At 42.8% G+C, this 20,955-nt stretch overlaps 2 protein-coding genes across 3 annotated transcripts; one reads left to right on the forward strand and one right to left on the reverse strand.

Annotated features, from left to right (window-relative positions):
* Positions 1 to 132: 132 nt before the first annotated feature.
* On the reverse strand, positions 133 to 7,584 carry hhatla (hedgehog acyltransferase like, a). The gene is made up of 12 exons (XM_076162082.1): positions 7,188 to 7,584; positions 6,062 to 6,189; positions 4,978 to 5,045; positions 4,768 to 4,881; positions 3,691 to 3,885; positions 3,392 to 3,601; positions 2,849 to 3,020; positions 2,555 to 2,699; positions 2,408 to 2,443; positions 2,104 to 2,305; positions 1,742 to 1,883; positions 133 to 1,373 (listed from the first exon to the last, which is right to left on the reverse strand). Exons 2-12 carry the CDS (start codon positions 6,165 to 6,167, stop codon positions 1,243 to 1,245), a joined length of 1,521 nt encoding a protein of 506 aa, XP_076018197.1. The 5' UTR covers positions 6,168 to 6,189; positions 7,188 to 7,584; the 3' UTR covers positions 133 to 1,242.
* Positions 7,585 to 8,757: 1,173 nt separating this feature from the next.
* Positions 8,758 to 20,908, forward strand: LOC143010067 (CTD small phosphatase-like protein). 2 transcript variants are annotated; one of them, XM_076162224.1, is made up of 8 exons: positions 8,758 to 9,384; positions 16,347 to 16,504; positions 16,772 to 16,804; positions 18,317 to 18,418; positions 18,905 to 18,961; positions 19,343 to 19,435; positions 19,886 to 20,071; positions 20,387 to 20,908. In XM_076162224.1, the coding sequence occupies exons 1-8, from the start codon at positions 9,309 to 9,311 to the stop codon at positions 20,510 to 20,512; spliced, it is 831 nt and encodes a 276-aa protein (XP_076018339.1). In that variant the 5' UTR covers positions 8,758 to 9,308; the 3' UTR covers positions 20,513 to 20,908. The 2 variants fall into 2 exon arrangements, with proteins under 2 accessions (XP_076018339.1, XP_076018341.1); XM_076162226.1 differs by lacking the exon at positions 16,772 to 16,804.
* Positions 20,909 to 20,955: the final 47 nt, after the last annotated feature.

The raw sequence follows: 20,955 nt of genomic DNA on the forward strand, positions 1-20,955 counted from the left end.
TCCAATAGTGTATAGTCTTAAATTAGTTTGAAGGTCAGAATTTTCTTTTGTAGTCCTTCAGTCCACTTATTGTGATATGACACACACACACACCTAATCATCAACCAAACAGGTAACAAACACACAGCCATATTTATTCCAGCAAGTTTTTATTATTTCCTCTCCTGCACAAAATCAAAAGTTAGAGTTTTAAATCCAGTGCAACAACTGAAATGAACAGTTTGAAAAATAAAAACTTAACAATCAAACCCTTCCTCACTGTCTGCAGCACTGAAGACACACAGCGGGTTTAGGTGACAGACAGGACAACTGAACAATGAACTCTGCTCGGCTTCTCACCTTTCAGCCTAAACCTCAGGATTGCCAGTTGAATGAATCATGTGGGGGTTATAGGCACAAATGTCACACTTAATCTCCAGTGGAGGACGATGACAGTGGAGGGCGGTAATGTCTCTAGAGTGGACGTCTCTCAAGGTTTTAGCTTGCTTTCAACTACATTCATTGTTTAAAATTAGAGGATGATCTACTCAGGTGACGTTTTCTCAATCAGCTCTCATCTAAACGATCCCATACAGTCTGACTTGTATTTCACTTAGTGACGCTACAGCATCACAAGCATACAAGCAATGCGGAGGACATGCGTCTCCATAGCACCCAATGTTTATTTGTTACACTCCACAAATAGCACCCTGATTTAATACTCAAGTTCAAGTTTATAAACCTCTCAGGAAGGTTAGAAGCTGTGATGGGTCAAGCAGTCTAAAGCAAATTGGCAAATTAATATTGATCGTAATGACAAAAAGCAAAGATTGTCCAAATTTGTAGAAATCTAAAATGAACACAGGAGACAACCTGCATCCACAGAGCTCCAGTTACAATCCACCACAATCCCATGTAATGTTCTTCTCAATATATTATTAGTTATCATATCATAAAATATTTGTCCGACTTATAACCTGTTAAACAATCTTTTGTTCAAATACAATACAAATACAAAACGTGCCATTGGTGTGTTTGTGCCAAAGGATGTGGCGATTATCTACAGCAAGTGCACTTGAGGATATTTCACAGTTCCAAATATTGCCTCGCTTCTGACAACAAAAGCAATTACACAGGCTTGTGAACAACGTCAGAGCTCATTGGCTGTTACAGTCTGATTGAGTAAAGTTCGCAAGACCGAAAATGGAAAGACGTGAGGGTTTGTTGACGATAAAGTCCGTAAAACTTAGTTTTCCTCCCTGATTATTCAACTTTTTCTTTGCCATCGGCTGCCTCTGCTTCCTCCTGAATGGCTTGTTGGCGTTCTCTTTCCTTCACCAGCTGCACACCACAGTAGGTCACCATGAGCACTGACAGGGTGGATAGAGGGAAACCTGGAGAAAACAGACATGGAGGGAACAAAGAGGGAAAAAGAAGGACGTGAGGGCAGAAACGTATGTAGGTTGGCTCTGCTGTGGTCTGAGAGGTGATCAATAGGTGATGATCCTCTCAGTTTGTCAGTGGATTATTGCTTAGATATTTTTTTAAGTGAAGCAAAGCAACAAAGAGGGCGATCACACTGTGTGATCTGTGGAGGATGAATCCTTTTGGGATTCTGTCGCTCTGTCTGGCTTTGATTATGTTCAAAGGGAAGTGACAGAGCTCGATAAAACACCAGGATTAGGTTCCACTAGAGAACTACATCCACCAGTCGTAGCTAAAAATTGTGTTCCATCTCATCCGAACCTCAATAGTTTCCCACCTTTGAAAATGAGTCTTCTTCCCACCATTTTGGCAAATTCCAAATTGTTGAGGGCGAGAACGTTGTAGAGGACGATGGTCCAGAAGTTGGCAGCGTTGAACACACCCCTGATCCTGCGTGACATGGCTTCCCCCATCACACCCTGCAAGAGAGTGCAACACCTTAAATGTAGTAGTTTCTTGTTATTGTTATTCTTTATTATTTCTCCAAGAGTCTGTAATAAATGGTGATTTGACCCTAGACAAACAAACCAACCAAACACTCGACAAATCAGGGACCCAAGCATCCATCCATTCAACCAACCAACCAACCAACAAGCTAATCACCCACCCAATCATTCCTTTTGTTGGTATGTTGCTCACCTCAATAGTTGAAAATGGAGGAATGGAGAAGAACTTGGCCACCCACAGCTCAAAGTTCAGACCAAAGCAGTTGAAAAATGACCAGATGTAAACCAGCTCACACGGACCCAACCACAAGGTGGTGATAGCAAAAGTGCAGAAGGTTGCCAGGAGCTCCTTGAAGATCCTATCGTGATTCCCTCCAATATAGTCGTAAACATACCTGGAAACAGAGTTCAGCTGAGCTTCAACTTGAGACCAAAGAGAGCAGCATTTATACACATCTAACTCCATTTGAGCTGTAGTTATACATTCATATACTCACTTGCACAGCCAATCGTTTATACCTCTGTCAAAATGCCTAAAAAGACAAAAGATTTCATATTAAAACGTGTTTAAGAACTCTCCAGCTGCCACACTGATTTAAGATTCCGTTTGCAAAGGGACGACACGCTGACGAGTTGACACTTACGTCTCAGCGAAGACATACAGCATGGTGATACACTTGGGAGGCTGAGGAGGGTCCAGGTGGTCCAGTCTAGCTACGGTGTTGATAACGCCAAACATGACGGCCGCTTTCACCCAGTCATACACCAGATTGGAATAGGCCAGAGCACCTATGATGGGAAACACAAAGACTCTTTCCTAAAGGCTCTTAGACAGTCAAATACCACTTTAACCTTAAATGTTGGCTCAAAACTATCATCAGAAACATCAGCACTGGTATCAGATATCCACAACCCACTTTAGACATGAGACTACTGACCCAGACACCAGTCAGAGAGCTGCTTGACCAGTTTCATGTCACTGGGGATTGTCAGGATGTAAAGATAGTGGAAGAAGACGTCCACCACCAGGATAACACCCAGGTGCAACAAGGCCCGGGTGGTGATGTTCCACATCTCCCTCTCCTGGCGGGTCAGCTTGGTGTCGTTTGCCTGGGGGATAGAAAAAACATCGATCTATCTATCTGTTGTTTTGGTAACGTGTTCTAGTAGTTTTCTCATATTTCCAGAGTTGAGGTACAGGTTAGGGAAAGTCATGAACATTCGGGACTTACTCATGATCTATGACAGACAGTAAGTATACATATTAGTCACCACCACTGTTCATTGTTTTATTATTATCATTAGTAGTAGCAGTAGCTGTTGTAGTAATGGAGTTGTTGTTGATGTTTGACTTAAAGGACTAAATGTCGATTTCAACCTTTTACCTTTTCTGTCCTTTTTTCCAAAATATTGTTTTCTAAATGTACTGTTATTCGTTTTTATTTAATTTTTGATGATTTAGGTGGTAACATTAGCCTCACCTGGGCATGAAACCTGTCGAAAGTCATGATGGGTCCAAAGAAGAAGAAGGGGAGGTAGAAGTTGTATTTGAACAGGTCACAGAATGAGTAGTTGCCATCTTTCTTCTCACAGTTCTCTAAAGCAAAGCTCATACAGCGAAAGATGCTGAAACCACAGCCTCCATAGAACAGGATGTCTTGTAGGTCAAAGGAGCCGGTCACCAGAGATTCCTGCAGGAAGAGTCAAAGTGCTTCACAGCTTCCTGCTTACCTCTTTAGATGTACTTCACTTTAGATCTACTTCACCTGGAAACACTCACCTGCCAAGAGTTATAGGGCTCTAGCTTGATGGAGGCCAGCGTGGTCAGGCCTGCCAAGAAGCACATCCATTTCTTCTTAACCAGAGCAACGCTGTAGAGTATGAAGCAGTGAGACAGAACCAGAGCCATGAAGGTCCAGCCCATTGTGACCAGGACTGCCAAACCACCGTACAAACCAAAGATGAAGGATCTGTGCTGTGGGTAAAAAGGGCTCAGCATCAGAGAAAGCTCACAGCTCAATCCTTGTATGATTTGTCATTGCAATGTATAACACATTAGGAGTTAGTGTGACATAACTGCCTATTAGTAGGATGGGCAGCAAATTAGAAAAAGCAATGAAATCCATTATCAAAGTAGCGATGATTTAATTAAGACACATGATATGGGCTTTAAATTCATGTTGATGTTACCTTACATCCATCTATACCAATCTTCATTGTAAGCATGAAACAAGACAGAAAACATGTTTGAAACACATTAAACTGTTTAAATATAAAACAATTTTCACACACAAATGTATTTGTACATTAATATCATTCAACTCAAGTCAAAGTAATAAGAATATACCTTAAAGGTTACATATTATTTTCATTTCATGTTTAAAGTTGTTTCTGATTGGTCCCTTTACTCCTCTACACATTACATCATCATTTAATACAGCTGTTTAGACACACCCATTAATTATGAGGTGAGTGAATGAGCATTTTCACTCTGTGTGCACTGGGGTGCTGCAACAAGGGAGAGATGTGTTTTTTTGCAGGTCAAATGTTTTAAATATTAATGTGGAGATCGCTATAATATGTCCCCGATTCAAAGTGTTTGGAATAGAATAGAATAGAATAGAATAGAATAGAATAGATCCATTATTTGTTTAACCCAAGACAACAGTACGATGTTGATTGGAACACAGCATGCATTCATTAATAACTGTACAGATACACACTCATATCTACAATACAGAGAGGATTTGCAACTATACATTCATGCAGATCACATCAGAACACAGTGCTTACACATGGGCATTCATTAAGTCCCTCGGTCTCTGTATCACACACACACACACACACACACACACACCTTTGGAGCCAGCAGGGTGAAGATCTTGGCAAAGATCACATGACCGGCAAGAGCAAAAAGGATATGGTTGCGGAAAGTAGTGAACCACATCATCCACTCGAAGTCTGCAACATCCTGTGTAAAAGGAGAACACATTAGCACAGAAGCACTAAGATGCTGTGCTGCAGACAAACTGGAGATATATATTCAGTATATAAGTGAGCAACTTGCCATTTTCCTGCCAAAGTAATGCCATCCTGGTTTCACGTTTTCTCTGAAGGACTTCCTGTTTACATTTTCTGAACAGAACCAGGGAAAGAAATACAGAACAATCACCCAAAAAGAATGTCATTAATTGCACAGGAGCCATTGCTGAATAGGTGAAGTCTTAACATGTAAATTCATGGCAGTGTACACGCCGGTAAGCACTCTTGTGGGATTTTGTGTGTAGGTGTGAGCACATTTAACACGTTTGACATAAAATATTACATAATATACTCATAAAGACTTTTTTTCCATTTAGCCTCTGCTGATAATTTTGTAATCCATTTGTAAAAGATGATGTCATCGCAAAGACACTAATACAAAATACTGAAAACAGAAAACAACAACAACGAAGCTCCCACAGCTTTACCTGATTACACTAATGGCCCTAAAAATATGTGTGAAATGTGAGACTGACTGAATAAGGGAAAGCTTATCTAAGCTTCCTGAAGGCCAGCATACGGTGCTGAGTTGAAACTATACCATAGCAAATCCAGAGAGCAAACTGTCCCTACAGAAACACATCTATAGTGAAGCAGGAGAGACAGTATGACTCTGAGTGCACCGTGACACACTGCACCATCCACCAGATCACACTCAGTCCATTCACATCGCTGTGTTATGAGGCTTTGGCGTTGAGCGATCAGAATACATGCAAATCTTTGGGGAAGGACGTAGGAAGGAGGAAGAACGTTCATCATGAAATGAATTAGCAAATAATTAGACCAGCTATAATTTGCCCTCATATTAATAGAGAGAGGATTCCATTGGGGTAGATGATCCCTTTAAATCTTATCTAACAGGACAGTACTAATGTTACAGTACAGTTCTTGACGTTGGCAGGATTGTTGACATTGATTGATTATTAGAACGAGTTATTTGAGCTTCACTTACTGGAGTGTTTCCTCCCATTGAACTTATATGTTAATTTGGTACAAATATGAGTCTATATTGATCCACTTTGATATACTTCAGATCTGTAATAATATTTGTTGTTGTACACTTGATGTGTGTTTGTGTTGGACATCATCTTGACATGTGACACACTCACCGCTTGAAGCTTCCAACACCCAACTGCCAGCCCATATCACGGCCACGCCGAGTACAGCTGTGTAGAGATAGAGCTCATATTTGGGGAGGGCAGCTTTTAACCCCATGGTGACTGGTTACACAGGAACCCTAACGGATTGAAAAGCAATCAGCAACACAATATTAGACCTGACTGGAGGCTATAGCATGAGGATGAATAACACATAAACCAGAAGCCAGTATCTTACAAGTATCGTGTGGTTTGATGATGTTCTCCTGACATTTAAGTTAAGTTAAGTTAAGTTAAGATGTGAGACATTACGTATGACAACGTGCACTCGGTCAACCATGGCTAAAAATACTGTGGGTCGTTGTCCTACCATAAAATGCCACTAATGATATCTGAGACAACAGCTGAGTCAACGATTAATACAAGACCACATGATAAGTTGTTTTTTATTGTGGAATGATAGATTTGTTGATATCACTAAGGTGTTTTGCCTTTGATCACTCGAAGGCTAGAACGCAAACCAATTTAATAGGTCCGGTCCTGTACTATCTACTCACCACAATACACAACACAATTTGCAGCTTAAGAATCACACACAAATGGAGATATGTGCCTCTTCTTCATGTCTATCTCAGACTGAGGTGTTTTAAGGAGCTGACATTTTACTAATTTGCCTTCAGGAGTGAGGGGCCAGAGACTTAAATAGTACTGCAGCCCTGTAGCTCTTTGGAAATCAGCATCGTCAGCTGCACCCAACCATTCCTATTATAGCCTGCAGTTGGTATGGCTGTGCAGCAGGGCAGCTGCAGTGCTATGTGATCTGAGTGACACTGGGGACTCACTTCACAGAATAATTAGCACTGAGTGGAATAACCAAGAATGGTGCATCGGAGTGAGAAAACACATTCACTGGGTGTGTGTGGGTGTGCATGTGTGGTTGTGTTTGTGTGTGTAGTTAGTGAAGTTAAAGGAGTTGGACTAACAATCCCCTGGTGTGGACCATGACAAACTGCCCCCCCCCCCCCCCCCGCCCCCCAGCAGGACCCCAGCAAAGCGTCCTGCATACAGATTCAGGATTGTGCTCTTATTGGCACATGCAGTTACATAAACAGCGGATAAAGCACTTGTTTTTACTAACCTCGTATCGGTTTCTCACTGTGGAACGCGATAGGATGTTCAGCCCGATTCTTCAAAATACAGAAAAGGGGGCTGTTGGTGGTTCCAGCAGGGTTTCAATTCATCCGTCCTGCAGGGGGTTTGCCGCTGCCGCTGCCTGTGATCGCCGCCCTCAGCCAGTCAGGATGCGGACTCCACGAGGGGTTGTGTGGGGGGTTGGGGGGTATATTTATCCTCCATACTGCACATACTGCACCGCAGTGAGGAGTGGTCCACACGCTGTCCATCACAACCAAATACGCCCCGGATTTGAAAGTGAAGCGGGATCAATCTGTATCGATCAGCACCCACATTCCAGAAACATGTCAAAAATATATATCAGGTACAATCAAGCGACGAATCCATCAATCAATGCAATCTAATTTACAGTGCGTGTAAGACAGGAAACGTGTCAATATAACATAAAGCGCGACAGGCAAGACACTTGAATGAGAAAGAATGAATTTAGATTGTGAAGAAAAACACGGAGTAGACATAGATTATCAAAATAGACTTTACCTGATGTAAGTTACATAAGAAATGGTGTCATTTTGTTATTTTCACTCGTTGACATGTAAGCAGAATCTCTATATCCGAAACATCTGACTGCCATTTCCCATGACTCTCTCACATTTTATACATTAAAGTTCAAGCACTTAATAAAACTAGATCGATAAACTATGCAATAATTATTAGTAATCATGCCGGACTAATTAGGTCAGATCTGGCATTTATATTGATGAAGTTTATGACCCTCATCACACAAATAATCAATTCTTCATCATGAATGATCTTTGGGGAGGGATCCTTTTCTACTAATGAGCTGCTGTGTTACAGAGGGACAGATTCAGGGTAATAGGATAATAAAAAAAACATAACGTCAATAGGCTAGAAAGCTGATAGATAGATAGATGTATTTATAGGTAGATAGAATATAGATTATTATTTATTTGTAGAGTATGATTGATGTAGTGAAGAAAATGAGCGAGTTCAGTCCAGTACAGCACTTCAAACTCTGGGTGGCGCTCATTGATTTTGTTTTGATGCACACGAAAGGAATTGTTGTCTACAGCTTGCAATTTGTGATGTGATTCAATAAATATACATTTAAGTAATGCCATTAAACCATTAAAGATTGTTATCAAATGTACCGGTTCCATGTGTATTCTGGTTCGAATGATTATATTTGTGTAAATTAAATAGTTTTCCCTTTTTGTTATCTTCAAAAATAATTTTACTGTGTGCTCTAATCTTGATTGGACACATTAGTAAAGTTATTTTTTTAAATTATCAATTTGAAAATTAATCAATTAAATCCTAGGAAAGTCCTATTCAGCAGAGGTTCATTTTGCATACAAGCTTCTTTTTTTTTTAATCAGTAACAGTTTTAATGATTGACTGATTATATAAAGAGTCTAATTACTCCGTATTGTATATTCTCTTTAATTGTGTTTCAAAGACTTCTTCTACATGTGATAAGGAGAGAGAAAGTGTGAGCAAACTGAGCCAAAACGCCCACTCACTGCCCCACAGCGCCCCCTGCGGTTCACATTCATTCCAAACACAGAGAGCCTCCATGTTGCACAGGGCATGTAGGGCCCGTTGCTACTAACAGATTGCCTAAACCATTAACTTTAACCTCGTTTAAAATTCGCCATTAATCCGATTTTTGGACAACAGCACTCATCTGACGGGCTTCCTGCTTTTTTCCCACGCAATTCCGGGAACATTTTTGGATAGTCGGGAGCTTTACGTAGCTAAATTGCTAACCCGGGCTACTTGCTAACTTGAGCTTGTTTGCGAATTAACATCTAATGTTTTTGTTTATTAAGCCGCGCACACGGGTCGTTGTTGTCCGCAGCGGCGATGGTATTTTGCGTAAAGCCCTAAATGAGAGCCCGTAACCCGGCTCCTAGTTTTCATCGTGTTAGCTGGCTGGCTACCACCGCTGCCACAACGCTTCACCTCAGACGTCCGCCTGGTTTTGTGGGCTTAGCTGCTCACCGATAGCGTAGACTAAGCTAGCTCACCTTCGCTAGCCAACAACATCCAAACTCGCTATTAGGAATAACATTGTGGAAGACGGGAATACTCAGCAGCCTAAATGGACCACATGTCCATAATAACCCAAGTTTCCAACCCCAAAGAGGAGGAAATAATATCCTTCAACCAGGAAAAAGGTAAGGAAAAACTCCGAACTACTGTTAGCTGTAGCTGGCTAACCACTTTTCCACGACTAATTGCTAATGTATGTGATGACACTGGTTGCCTGTAAGTGATAGGAAAGTTGCAGAAATAAAGCAACGTAGCAACGTATCGCTGTAGTATTGGCGCGAATAAGTTGCGAAATTCTTTAAACGTTTTCCCTGTCGGTGGTGTTGAAGTGTCAACAGTGCGGTGTGATCCCGCTCACTCCAGGACTCATCTGTTGACAAACGGTGAATGAATGCGCACAATCGAACCTAACTTCGTGTCCTTGGCAACACGAATGACAAAATGATGGGTATGATCACGAAGTTTAAAGTTTCTTTGGTCTCAGGGAGTTGAAACCCTAAAAGGATGGAGCCAGTTCACAGGCAGAGAGAGGAAAGCTGCATCTGTAGAGTGAAAATGAAAGTATTGTACTTGTGTCTTTTTCATTGTCTATTTCCATCAAAGTTTCTCTGTCTTAATATCTAAATGATGAAGCTGTTAGATGATGAAGTTGTTTTCTTAATTTAGTATATAATCCATAGGAATCCTCTGCCAGTTAAGGTAGTATCTTCAAAGTGCCAATACATCGACTGGTTGGTATGTGTTTTTGTGGCCAGATGTGTTAAGATTAAATCAGGTTTGTGTAAATGAGACCTGTTACTTTTTACAGAGCTCCATCAATAATCTTTATTTACTGCTCCAGTCCCTTAATGATCAGCAATAGATGCCACATCAATCCTTCCAATCTGTACGTCCAAATGTCTTTTAATGCACTTGTGACTGAGCTTCCTAAACCCAGCTAATGTATCAGTGTCTCATCTCAGGATTCACTTCACTGACAATTAGTAATGTGAGAACCAAAGTCTTTGAGTCACAACAATGCAGTTCCTCAGAGCTGGACAAAGGTACTCCTCAGTAAGTCTTTAAGAATTCACTTTGACTTGCATGTATGTGGGCGTCATTGTAAATATATCTTGAACAACACAATCTGAATGTTTCTAGTAGCATGCTCCATGTTGAGCCTGGTAGGGAGCAGGTTAGATTCCAGCTTAGTGTGGGCTGAAATGTAAAGCTCACTCTGATCACCCAAAAATAGATTCACCCTTCTTGCAGGATCTTGTTGAACTAAGTGCACGTGTCGTTAGGGACACACGCGCACGCACGCGCACACACACACACACACACACACACCCTGTTTTGATTGTGTTAAGATTTTAAATGTAAGGAGTACTTGCTCACAAAGTGTATTGACTTCAGTGTGGTGATACTGATTCAGGCTGATTGCTGTGTTTAGATTTTGACAAGGCCGAGCTCTGTTATTCCTTTGTAGTACCTCCCCAGGTTGCCTTTATATTTGTATGGATGTCAACACATCTCTTACCACTTATTTAGCTGTCATGTCACCATGTATAGCAAACCTGCAGTCTGAAGTCTATCAGAAATCTCCCCTAGGTCTGGTTGTACTTGATGTTGCATCATTGTGTTGGGGAATGTTACTGTTTGATTATTTTATTCCTCCTGCTGCACTTCATCAGATTGGCTCAGCCCAGGTCATTGAAAGTCATGATGTCACTTATAAGCAGCACTTTAACGAACCAAATCGTTTATCGACATTGACATGTAAATGTGACAATCATTGTTGACAAGATGCATATTTCTGCAAATTAAATTACTTGGTTTGTTGGCTCTTGGTAAAAGTCACCAAATATGGTGTTCAGTAATAATCAGCTGATAATTTCTGAGATAATTTCAAGGGCAAATAAGGTGTGCATCAGGGAATCAGTCAGCTTGTTTCCATACAGGAGCGGAGACTTTGATTAGGAACACACAGATATACAGTTTAGATAGCAGGAGTTTGCTGTGTTTGGCTGCTGAGTGAATTCACAGCCGATGTTGAGCTTTGGTATGGACGTTGATGAATACCAGGGATGGTTCCTTTTTGTTCCTGGATCTACCTCTCTTCCATTGTCTCTCAAGAATGAACCAGAGACTTTACCCCCAAGGTAAAGTCTGACATAGCCATTGTTACAAGAAATGCCGGTCTTTCTCCTTTTTTTAACATTTGTAATTGGCAAAGCTGGACTGTTAGCAGTGAATTTACAGACGATGGTGTCGTCAGGCATATGAAAAGATTCAGAGACATATTTTAGGTATTTAAGCTTATCATCACCCTGTCCAGTCACCTCACAATCAGTGTTTATAGCCTTATAGTTTCCTTCTATCCTAATATTCTGCCAGTCTGTGATGTGACTGCCCTTCATCTCTAACAAACCATGAGACATGTAGCCTATCCTTATTCCCAACAGCTGCCTCGGAGGCATTTAACAGGTAGTCCTTTGCTTGGACCGGCTCCAAGCTGTCTGGACAGAAATTGCCCACCTTTGCTCCCGGCGTTCCTAAACTGGCTGTCTTAGGACATGTGTCTGCCTTTCACACTGCTTTGGCTGCCAAGTGGCAAACTAAATATAGACCCGCTGCTCTGTTGGCCGGGGCACCGCTGACCTCGAGGCCAAGTATAACTGCATGCGAAGACAATGATTATGTCGTACACGCTCACTAACTGGACCTAATTTGGATAGTTTGGAAAATCTCGTCACTAGGAGACAGTTGGGGCAGGGGTCTTGTTTTATTTCAATAGTTATTTCAGACACACACACACACACACACACACACACACACACACACACACACACACACACACACACACACACACACACACACACACACACACACACACACACACACACAAACTAGTGGCTGGCTACCTTTATTGCACCTGTGAGCAGATGCCTCTCATGTGACCCTCTTCCACCTCTGACATTCGTCCTTTGAACCGGAAGTCAAGAACCATTTTGAGGTGGAGTCCATGTAGAATGTGAATGTGTTGAGCACTGCAGTTAGTACATTTCATGATTTGTCATTGTAATTATTAGGTCTGAAATCCCAAGGACATGGGCTGGAACCATTCCATGTAGGATTTTTAAAGAGGAAAAACAAATTACAATAAAACAAAACGGCTATAAAAAGTGCTGTGACGGAGAGCAGTTGTGAATGCACCACAGCTCTGTTTGAGCACTCACACACAGGAAAGTGTGGAAACAGCCAATCCACAGTGCTGCTCTCCCCCTTTTATTGTTACTTCTGCTAGGATCGGTGATATGCAAGGCCACACACACACAACTGATGAGATGATTGATGCCTCTGGTAGGGCAAAAGTTAAAACTGACGACAAGAACACTATTTTGAGTACAAAGGTAGAGTTTTATTTATATTTAGCTGGAACGGGTTGAAGAATACAAAGTCTATATTTTGAGGCCGTCTCTGCTTGTGTTTGTTCTGCTTGTTTGGCGTTTCGCCGCAGGGAGGAGTCCACATCGTTATTGTTCTGTTCTGAAGTAGTTTATACATGTATTCACTGCCTTTGTGGGTAATATAATTTGTATATGTTTGTGTATTTTAGAAGTATATTAGTAGTCAACTTGGTTGAAATGAATCCATGGGTAAATTAAAGTGATAAGTCTTAATGTATTTGCGGCTAGACGATGTGACTGACCATGCAAGTTCCTACAACCGCTGTGGTTGCCTTGCTTTCGATATATTTTCTCTAGATTCTCCTTCAACTTTCCACACTTTTTTGTTGTGGGGTCTGTTTTTGTATGCACACGCGAGCAGCTGTTAGCACTCCCCAAAACATCGCTACCGCCTGGAGCCAGGCCCGCTCCCGGCGGAGCTCAGGAGGACACGCCAGAGGTGTCGAGCCGGGGTGAAGCTGAGAGCAAGGACACGGCGATACAAACCTCTGATCCCAACTGTCATCATGGGGAATAAGATGTTTTTTGAGATGGTAATGCCCCTTGGGGAATATGATGGAGCAGATGTGTGTGCTGGTTAGGACCCAGCGGGACAACCTGGCTGCATGCAGACTGTCGGGACCACAGAGCCTCCATACCTGGCCTCAGCTCTGTGCAGGCAAACGGGGGTGTTAAGAAGAGAGGGAGATGGTGGTGGTTTTTAGAAAGAAAGGTACCGTGATTAAGTCCATTAGTCCTGCCTCCCACAGTCACACTGTACAGCAGCTCACCTCTGTCTGACAGATGAAGACACTGTGAACTCTACATTTGTCACCATTGCACAACATTTACACTGATGGCACATCCTCTTTGTTTGAACATCCTCTGCTGTAATCATTGTGTTGCATCATATTAAAGCTTTGGTTATGGCTTTGGCTTTGTTGTGGCCTTTCTTAGTCTGGGCAGACCTTGACTAATTAATGTGTGTGTGTGTGTGTGTTTATAACTCAGGGCTGCTATAGGTAAAAGTTAGCTTATGATCAAAGGGGGCAACACAGGACATTTCCTTTGTCTAATGGTTTGTTTTTTGTTCACTGATGCTTGAAATTGTTATTTCATGAGCAGAATTGACCTATTTATAAGTCCAAGTGAATGATGGCCCCCATCTACCCCGTGTGTGCCGTGTTGAAGTCGCATTCTAGTGGTCCTCAGTGTTCGGCGGTACTTTTACTGAGTATAGTAGTGAGTCATTCGACAAATGACTCACTGTTCTAGTTTTACATTAATGCAGATCTGGAATAGCAAGCGTAGACCTTGGATGATGTCTGATCTAATAAAAGTAAGTTGTGTGGCGCTGGTGAGGTTATTTTTACCCCAAGCTTACTATGGCTAATAAGATCAGTTTGCAATGTTGCTTGTGAACTACAGCAAGGTCATCGGGGAAGTTCATTTACTTCATTTTTCCTCTTCATGTTGTTCTAAATCATCATAGGATGCGGTCTGTATTTGAATGTACTGGTGATACATGCAGGAAAGTCTGTAAATATGGGTTTTATTAGTATGTGGTTGTAGTTGGTGTCTTGTAAAGTATTTTCCAGTGCCATGGGTCAGCTCAGATGATGGTGATGAGCTTTTACACTGTGGAAACATTTGGTAGTATCAAGAATGTCCTACATATCCCGTTCAGTCGTCTTCTCTGTCAGCTCTCCTCGTATTCTCTTCTAGATGTGAGGATTGCACGAATCCAGAGACTAATCAATCAATCAATGGATTATTATGATCACACACAACCATAACCTAGCATTGAACCCTTTGCTGTCTAAAGCACATTGGCTTTCTTTGACGTCAAACTCTCTCTTGCCTTCTACTTCCCACTTCCACTTGTTCTGAGAGCAGTTCAAATCCGGTAGATCCACCGTCCCAGGGGGGGACACTAGTCTGTTGCTGTCCATCATTCAGCCTCTATTGGAATGATTGGAATGGATTCTGGTCTCTGTCAATCTGACAATGTGTGACGTGCATGCAGCATCAGCGTCCATGCGTCCTGCAAGCTTGACTGTTTAATGATAGGAAAATATAAGAGGAAATAGTTGTGTATTGAAAGCGTTTACAGTGAGCCACATCAAAAATGACATTTTAAAATAATGAAGTGATATTGACGGATTAGTTTGCTCATTTAATTTAGGAAATCATTGGAAAATAAAGCAGCACTCTGTATAATTTCCAATATGCATTAATTGATTGTGTATTTTGTCACTGATTTTAGTAATATAGACCTGCAGCCTTTTGTAACTTGGGTTGACGTAGTTGCAGGGATTGCTTGTACATCTTCTTTACAGCTGAGTCCACAGTTACCACTGCATTTCCTCCAGGGATATCATCAATCCAACAATTCTTTGTGTGCCCTCATAGGACAGGCAGTAATTAATTTTCCAGTCATAAAGCCGGTGATGGAGGCAAGTGACAAAATTGGGATCAGGGAGTATGGATATGTATGTAGCTGCGTTGTGTCTCTGCTGATCCTCCATTCATGAGTGGATGCAGCTTTCTGAATAATGTAAATTATGAAGTTGATTGGCATGCTGACTTCATATGATAATCAGCCCCGACATGGCACAGAGATCAACTAAAGAAATCCAGTATATTATGTAGGAATGGTGGAAAGTTTATGGGATTGTCTGAGGTTCATTGTCTGGAGAGATGTGTGTATCTGCATCAGGCACAACCTTATGACAAATGTCTGGTGGGTATTTGTTCAGGGTCAGGGGTACAAAGAGGTCAGATATCATGATGACATAATGCATTGGCGTTTGCTCTTTACTGGGTATTGGTTGCGAAAGCATTTTGGATGTGTAAGCTGAGGGGTTTGGCAGTGGGGGGGGGGGTCATGGTTGGAGAGGAATGCAGCCTTGTATAGGCTCTGCAGGGGCTGAAGGCCTCCCACCTCCTCTGTGCCCCCCTCGTCTTTGGTGCAAGTCCAGGCTGCTTTACTCGCTCACCTGCCAAGGGAAACGTGGGAGGGAAACGCGAGCAAGCCTTCAAAATGGAGACCCTTTCACCAATCAACTGACAGAAGCTACAGCGGGGAGGAGCGTGCAGCTTCCAGCTTGTCACTATTAATACAAGCTGAGTGATTTAGGGCCCAGAATTGGAGGTGATTTGCAATTGGGACAGAACAGTCTGAAATGTCACTGTGTCTGACTGACACTCTGGTTCTGCATAGGGCTAAGATCTCCATATTAATGGACGACGACCCTCACAGTTTCATACATTCTCTGTGCAGTTTTGAAGTATCTGGACAAGCACAAGCACCACTCTAGTACTGTGACGATGAAGTGTTCCCACAATCTTGCATTTGCAGTTGGTGTGCGTCTCACATACTGTAACCGCATATGAATTTAATTACAAAGTTTGTGTCGTTAAAAGAATTTCAGCCGTTGAATCAGCACTGCACTAATTGGGAGATCAATTGGCAAATGTATTGGATCTTGCTGCCCCACTCACACTGAATGAGCTGATCAAGCCAAACGGTTTTTGTTGTAGTTAGAACATGCAGAACTCCTGGTCCATTTTTACGTCGTAAAGTTTTGATTTTGCATATTCACATATCTATCCTGACCTCTACCAACTCTTTGTTTGTTGTGTTTCTTCGTTGACAGCGTTGCAGTCGAACAGCAGCCTAAAGAAGCAGAGGAGCCGGAGTATCTTCAGCACATTCTTATGCTGCTTCCGCAACTATAATGTGGAACCGCCAGCTGCCAACACCAACACCAGCTCTTTGCCCCCACCTGTGGAAGAGAATGGAACGCCTCCCAAGGTGAACTGCTACTGAATTACGCACAAATAGGAACAGGAAGCATTCACTTCCTTCGTCCACAACTGTATCTGCTGAAACTTTGTCACTGCTAAGATCGATACACTGCAGATGTTCTGAGTAGTTCTTATCTCTTATGAAAAGTCTGTTTGTGTGAAAAGTGTTTTCTCTTTGTGTTTCTTCCTGGACCTGTCTGTGTGTGTGTTTTTTTTGTTCTCCTTCCCACCCCTCACCCTGTCCGTGTACGTATGTGTCTCTCTAATGTCGTAGTGTGACCAGGTCGAGGTCATCTCTGTCCCTTGTGTATGTATCGCCTTTATTCTTTCCCTTTTTGCATGCAGGCTGAGTGGGCTGGCGCTGGCACATCCTGTCTGTGTGGGCTCCAGCGCTCCTCAGAGAGCTTTAGCGCCGCTACCGTACCGCGGTTCATTTTCAGCTGATGGTAGCTCTGGCTGTGAGGAAGGTTCTTTGTGCCCCTCTTTGAGTTAGAATGACGCCTCAGTGCCTGATCTGCATGAGTGACACTTGGTGGTTTGTATGCTTTCAGAAATCCTGTGATACTAACACATTGAACAGTTAACGATTGGCTGGAGTGCTTCTAAGCAAGAAATAAAGCCATTTACCATCCCTGCTTACTCATACATGACAAGGGGAAGAGATCCATCCTAGGGGCTTCTAGTCTTTAAAGTTTCTCCCTCAATACAGGGAAGTAATAGATCCTCCTACTAAGGAATGGAATGTGAACTTGTTTGCTGAGTGGCTTATCATCATGGCTCCTTGTTTGAAGTTTTTATAGATTTTCACCTAGAAGTCTTGTTTTGTTTTCAAACCCATTTTTGGAGTATAACCGCTTTCCACCTGTCGTACGATTTACGCTTTAAACTTTCTTTTCTGTACTGCTTGCTTGAGGAATCACCTTCTAATTGCAGTTTACAGTGACAGTGTTCAGGTAGCACTGCTCACATCGCTCAGACTTTGCTCCCAGTAATTGAATGTGAGGCAAAAATGCAAATGAGCTGATAATGATGTGCCAGCATTCATGGAGTGCGTACAAAGAGTCTGTAAAAAAGGCTCCACTGTAACGGCCCTAAAATGATACCTGGGAGGTCTGGGGTTCCTCTTCATTGCTTCACCTCAGCAGGAGTTCTCCCTGTAAAAGAAATGGTATTTGTGCTTTTTGTTTTACTTTTACATTTGACTTATATCCATCCATTTCTGAAATTGTTTTTCCCAGACTTCTTTAAATTAAAACTAGAATAATGAGCCCCAATTATCCCCTAATGAACCGTTCACATCCCATATCATCGAGTGTTTGAAACCTCACTCCTCAAATCCACTTCATGTAACTGGATTCTGAATACAGCACTCTTCACGCACTGAGGCTTTATTTCCACTTGAGGCCGTGTATCAAGTCCCCACATTACTATTGAAATTTGAGATTTTAGTGACCTGACCACTGTTGGAAAGCAGCTAACCATTGCATCGCTGCTTGTCTCTGAGAGTTTGTATTTGAGGCAGAATTCTGTTTTCCATGCAAGAGATTTGCTTCAGCTGTGATGGAGAGACGGCTCACCGATCCATTAAACGCATCATTTCAGATATCGCTCTCTCTCAGCTGCATTGATTAAAATACCCTTTGTTAACCCTGTTCTGCTCAGCCTTACTCATTAATTTATGCCAAGTATACAGTGATGTGCTCTCTCTCTCTCTCTCTCTCTCACTCACTCACTCACTCACTCACTCACTCACTTACTTACACAAACAAACACTAACCCTCTCAGTACACCTGACCTTATGTGTCCTGTCTCGTTCCAGCCTCCAGCCAAATACCTCCTACCTGAGATGATAATATCCGACTATGGCAGAAAGTGTGTGGTGATCGACTTGGATGAAACCCTCGTTCACAGCTCATTCAAGGTAAAAATGTCTGGGGTTGACCGTCTAAGGTTGTAAACTTTTATAACTCACTGTAGCTGAAATAAAAGTCTTTTATCAAGCGTTGTCACTGATATTTGTAGTACAAAGTTGTCTTTTGTGTACCAGTAGTCTCTCACAGTGGCCCTTACAGTTCAGAGTATGTTGTATCTAGACCTCCTCCTGACCGTCTTCCTGTTTATCCTTCCTTTTCTACCTCTCCCTGTCCTCCGCTCCCTCTGTCACGTCCCTGTCTGAAAGCCTGCCATCTTGTCTCTTGTGTCAGCTTGCTAACTTGTGCAATGTAGAATGACAGAGAGGAGGGACTTGTTCTGGCAGAAAATAGCCTCATTATTTTCTTGTCCCTGCCTGATGTTTTGGCAGCGTGTGGCTCAGCGTTGTCGCCGGTGTCGACAGGCCCTCTGTTGCTCAGTTGTGGTACTACACCTACAGTCTGACTGACGCTGACACTTTTGTTTCTTCTCACAGCCAATCAGCAATGCAGATTTCATCGTTCCGGTGGAGATCGATGGTACAGTTCACCAGGTATGTCTCTCAGCGCGTGTCCTGGTGTGAAGTATACTTGTATACTTGTTGTAGGGGCAAGAGTGTCGCTCGCTCTGTTCATGTCAAGATCCTCCCAAGAACGGCGGTGTCCCAGTTCAAGTAATCCAGGATAGGCTGTGTGTATCTCGGTTGGCCTGTTCATGATTACTTGCACTGGGTTGCTGCTGAGAAACAACAAGATGTCATCTAGACTGAGTGAGGATGAGACCAGGTACAAATGTTCATCAAATACTGGAGAAGAAAACCCATAATGTGTATAGGAAAAGCTTATGTGCTTCTGTCAGATTTTTTACCTTTTGTCCTTTTGTCCTACAAATTCTAAAGCCGTGGTCAATCTAACTCCCTGTATGTCTCCGTCAGGTTTATGTGTTAAAACGACCCTACGTGGATGAGTTTCTTCAGAAGATGGGGGAGCTGTTTGAGTGTGTGCTCTTCACAGCCAGTCTCGCAAAGGTTTGTCACTCACTCCCAGACATTTGTTGATGCCATGACACTGCAAACATTTTCCTCATTTCCTTGTTATTGTTTTCTGTTTCTACTCCTGCTGTCCTAACTTCTTAAACTCCTCTGTTCTTTACCTTTTGCATTTTTAGCCTATAATACATTGGTAAGTTTGATAAAGGAGGTAATTAACCACAGCCTGATGTTTCCATAGTGTCAGGAATTCATTCTGTGGCGATAAAGCAGGTAGCGGTGCTCGTTGTGTCATAGTGTAGTAAGTCCTGAAGATTCACTGTCAGATAAACAACAATGAACTATGATGTTAGCATCTTTCCACCGGTCTTCATGACATAGAACAAAGTCATAATAGTGTGTTTTGTGTAGTGTGTGTAGAAATCTAGGATATCTGTCGTATTTGTCTTATTTGTCTTCATGTCAGTAAACATTTGTGGCTCCCAACAGTATGCTGATCCTGTGGCCGACCTGCTGGATCAGTGGGGTGTGTTCCGGGCTCGACTCTTCCGAGAATCCTGCGTTTTCCACAGAGGGAACTACGTCAAAGACCTCAGCCGGCTGGGACGCGAACTCAACAACGTCATCATTGTTGACAATTCCCCCGCCTCTTACATTTTCCACCCCGAAAATGCTGTAAGTTCCCTCGTCCAAATTTCAGCACTACAGTATAGACAATCGGAACGTCTGACTTGCTTTCCACCTTGAAATTGGAGGGGGGGGGAGTGGAATTATTGAGGAAATTGCCAAGTCAGCAGCTCATTGTTTTCTTTAATTTCTGTAATTTGAAGCATATTCTGAGCTGTCCTGTGCTGGAAGACCTTGATAATAAATAAGCTGAATCCGGTCTGAGTTTTGTGTGACGGTGTGTGAATAGTTAACCCAGTTTCTAGGTGATGAAATACTGAAAATGACACTATTTGTCCTTTTACACTCCCTGTTTCTCTCCAGGTGCCGGTCCAGTCCTGGTTCGACGACATGAACGACACGGAGCTGCTGGACCTGCTGCCGTTCTTTGAGGGACTCAGCAAGGAGGACGAGGTCTACGGCGTCCTGCAGAACCTGAGAGGCAGGTAGCAGGACACAGCACAGCACAGCGCCACCTGTGCTCCGCATCCTCCTCTCTCCGATGATCTCGGCTCTATAACACACCACATCTCTTAGACTCAGGCAGAAACCCCATCCACCCACCCCCCCCAACACACACACGTGCCCCTCTTGTCTCTTCCCCTCAGAGGACACCTGGGAGTCTCACTGTGGAAAACCTTCATGTAACGCCCCCGCCCTCCCTCCCTCCCCTCTACGCTCTCACTTCCTGGTGACTGGCTGCATTCTGAGTGCCATCATAAAAAAAACACTTCATACACCAGGAGCACTGTGTTTCACAAAAAAAAACCCACGCCAGAATCAATGCGGCGTACCGAGCATCACAAGCACGTTGCAATTATTGTGGGGGGCGGGGCGGGGGGGGGGGGGGGGGGGGGGGGGGGGCAAAACGCTAAGAGGAGCGAAACTCTGGT

This window comes from Genypterus blacodes, unplaced genomic scaffold, assembly GCF_046128005.1.
Source record: "Genypterus blacodes isolate CSIRO-AG114 ecotype Tasmania unplaced genomic scaffold, CSIRO-AGI_Gbla_v1 ptg000120l_1, whole genome shotgun sequence".
Taxonomy (NCBI): Eukaryota; Metazoa; Chordata; class Actinopteri; order Ophidiiformes; family Ophidiidae; genus Genypterus; species Genypterus blacodes.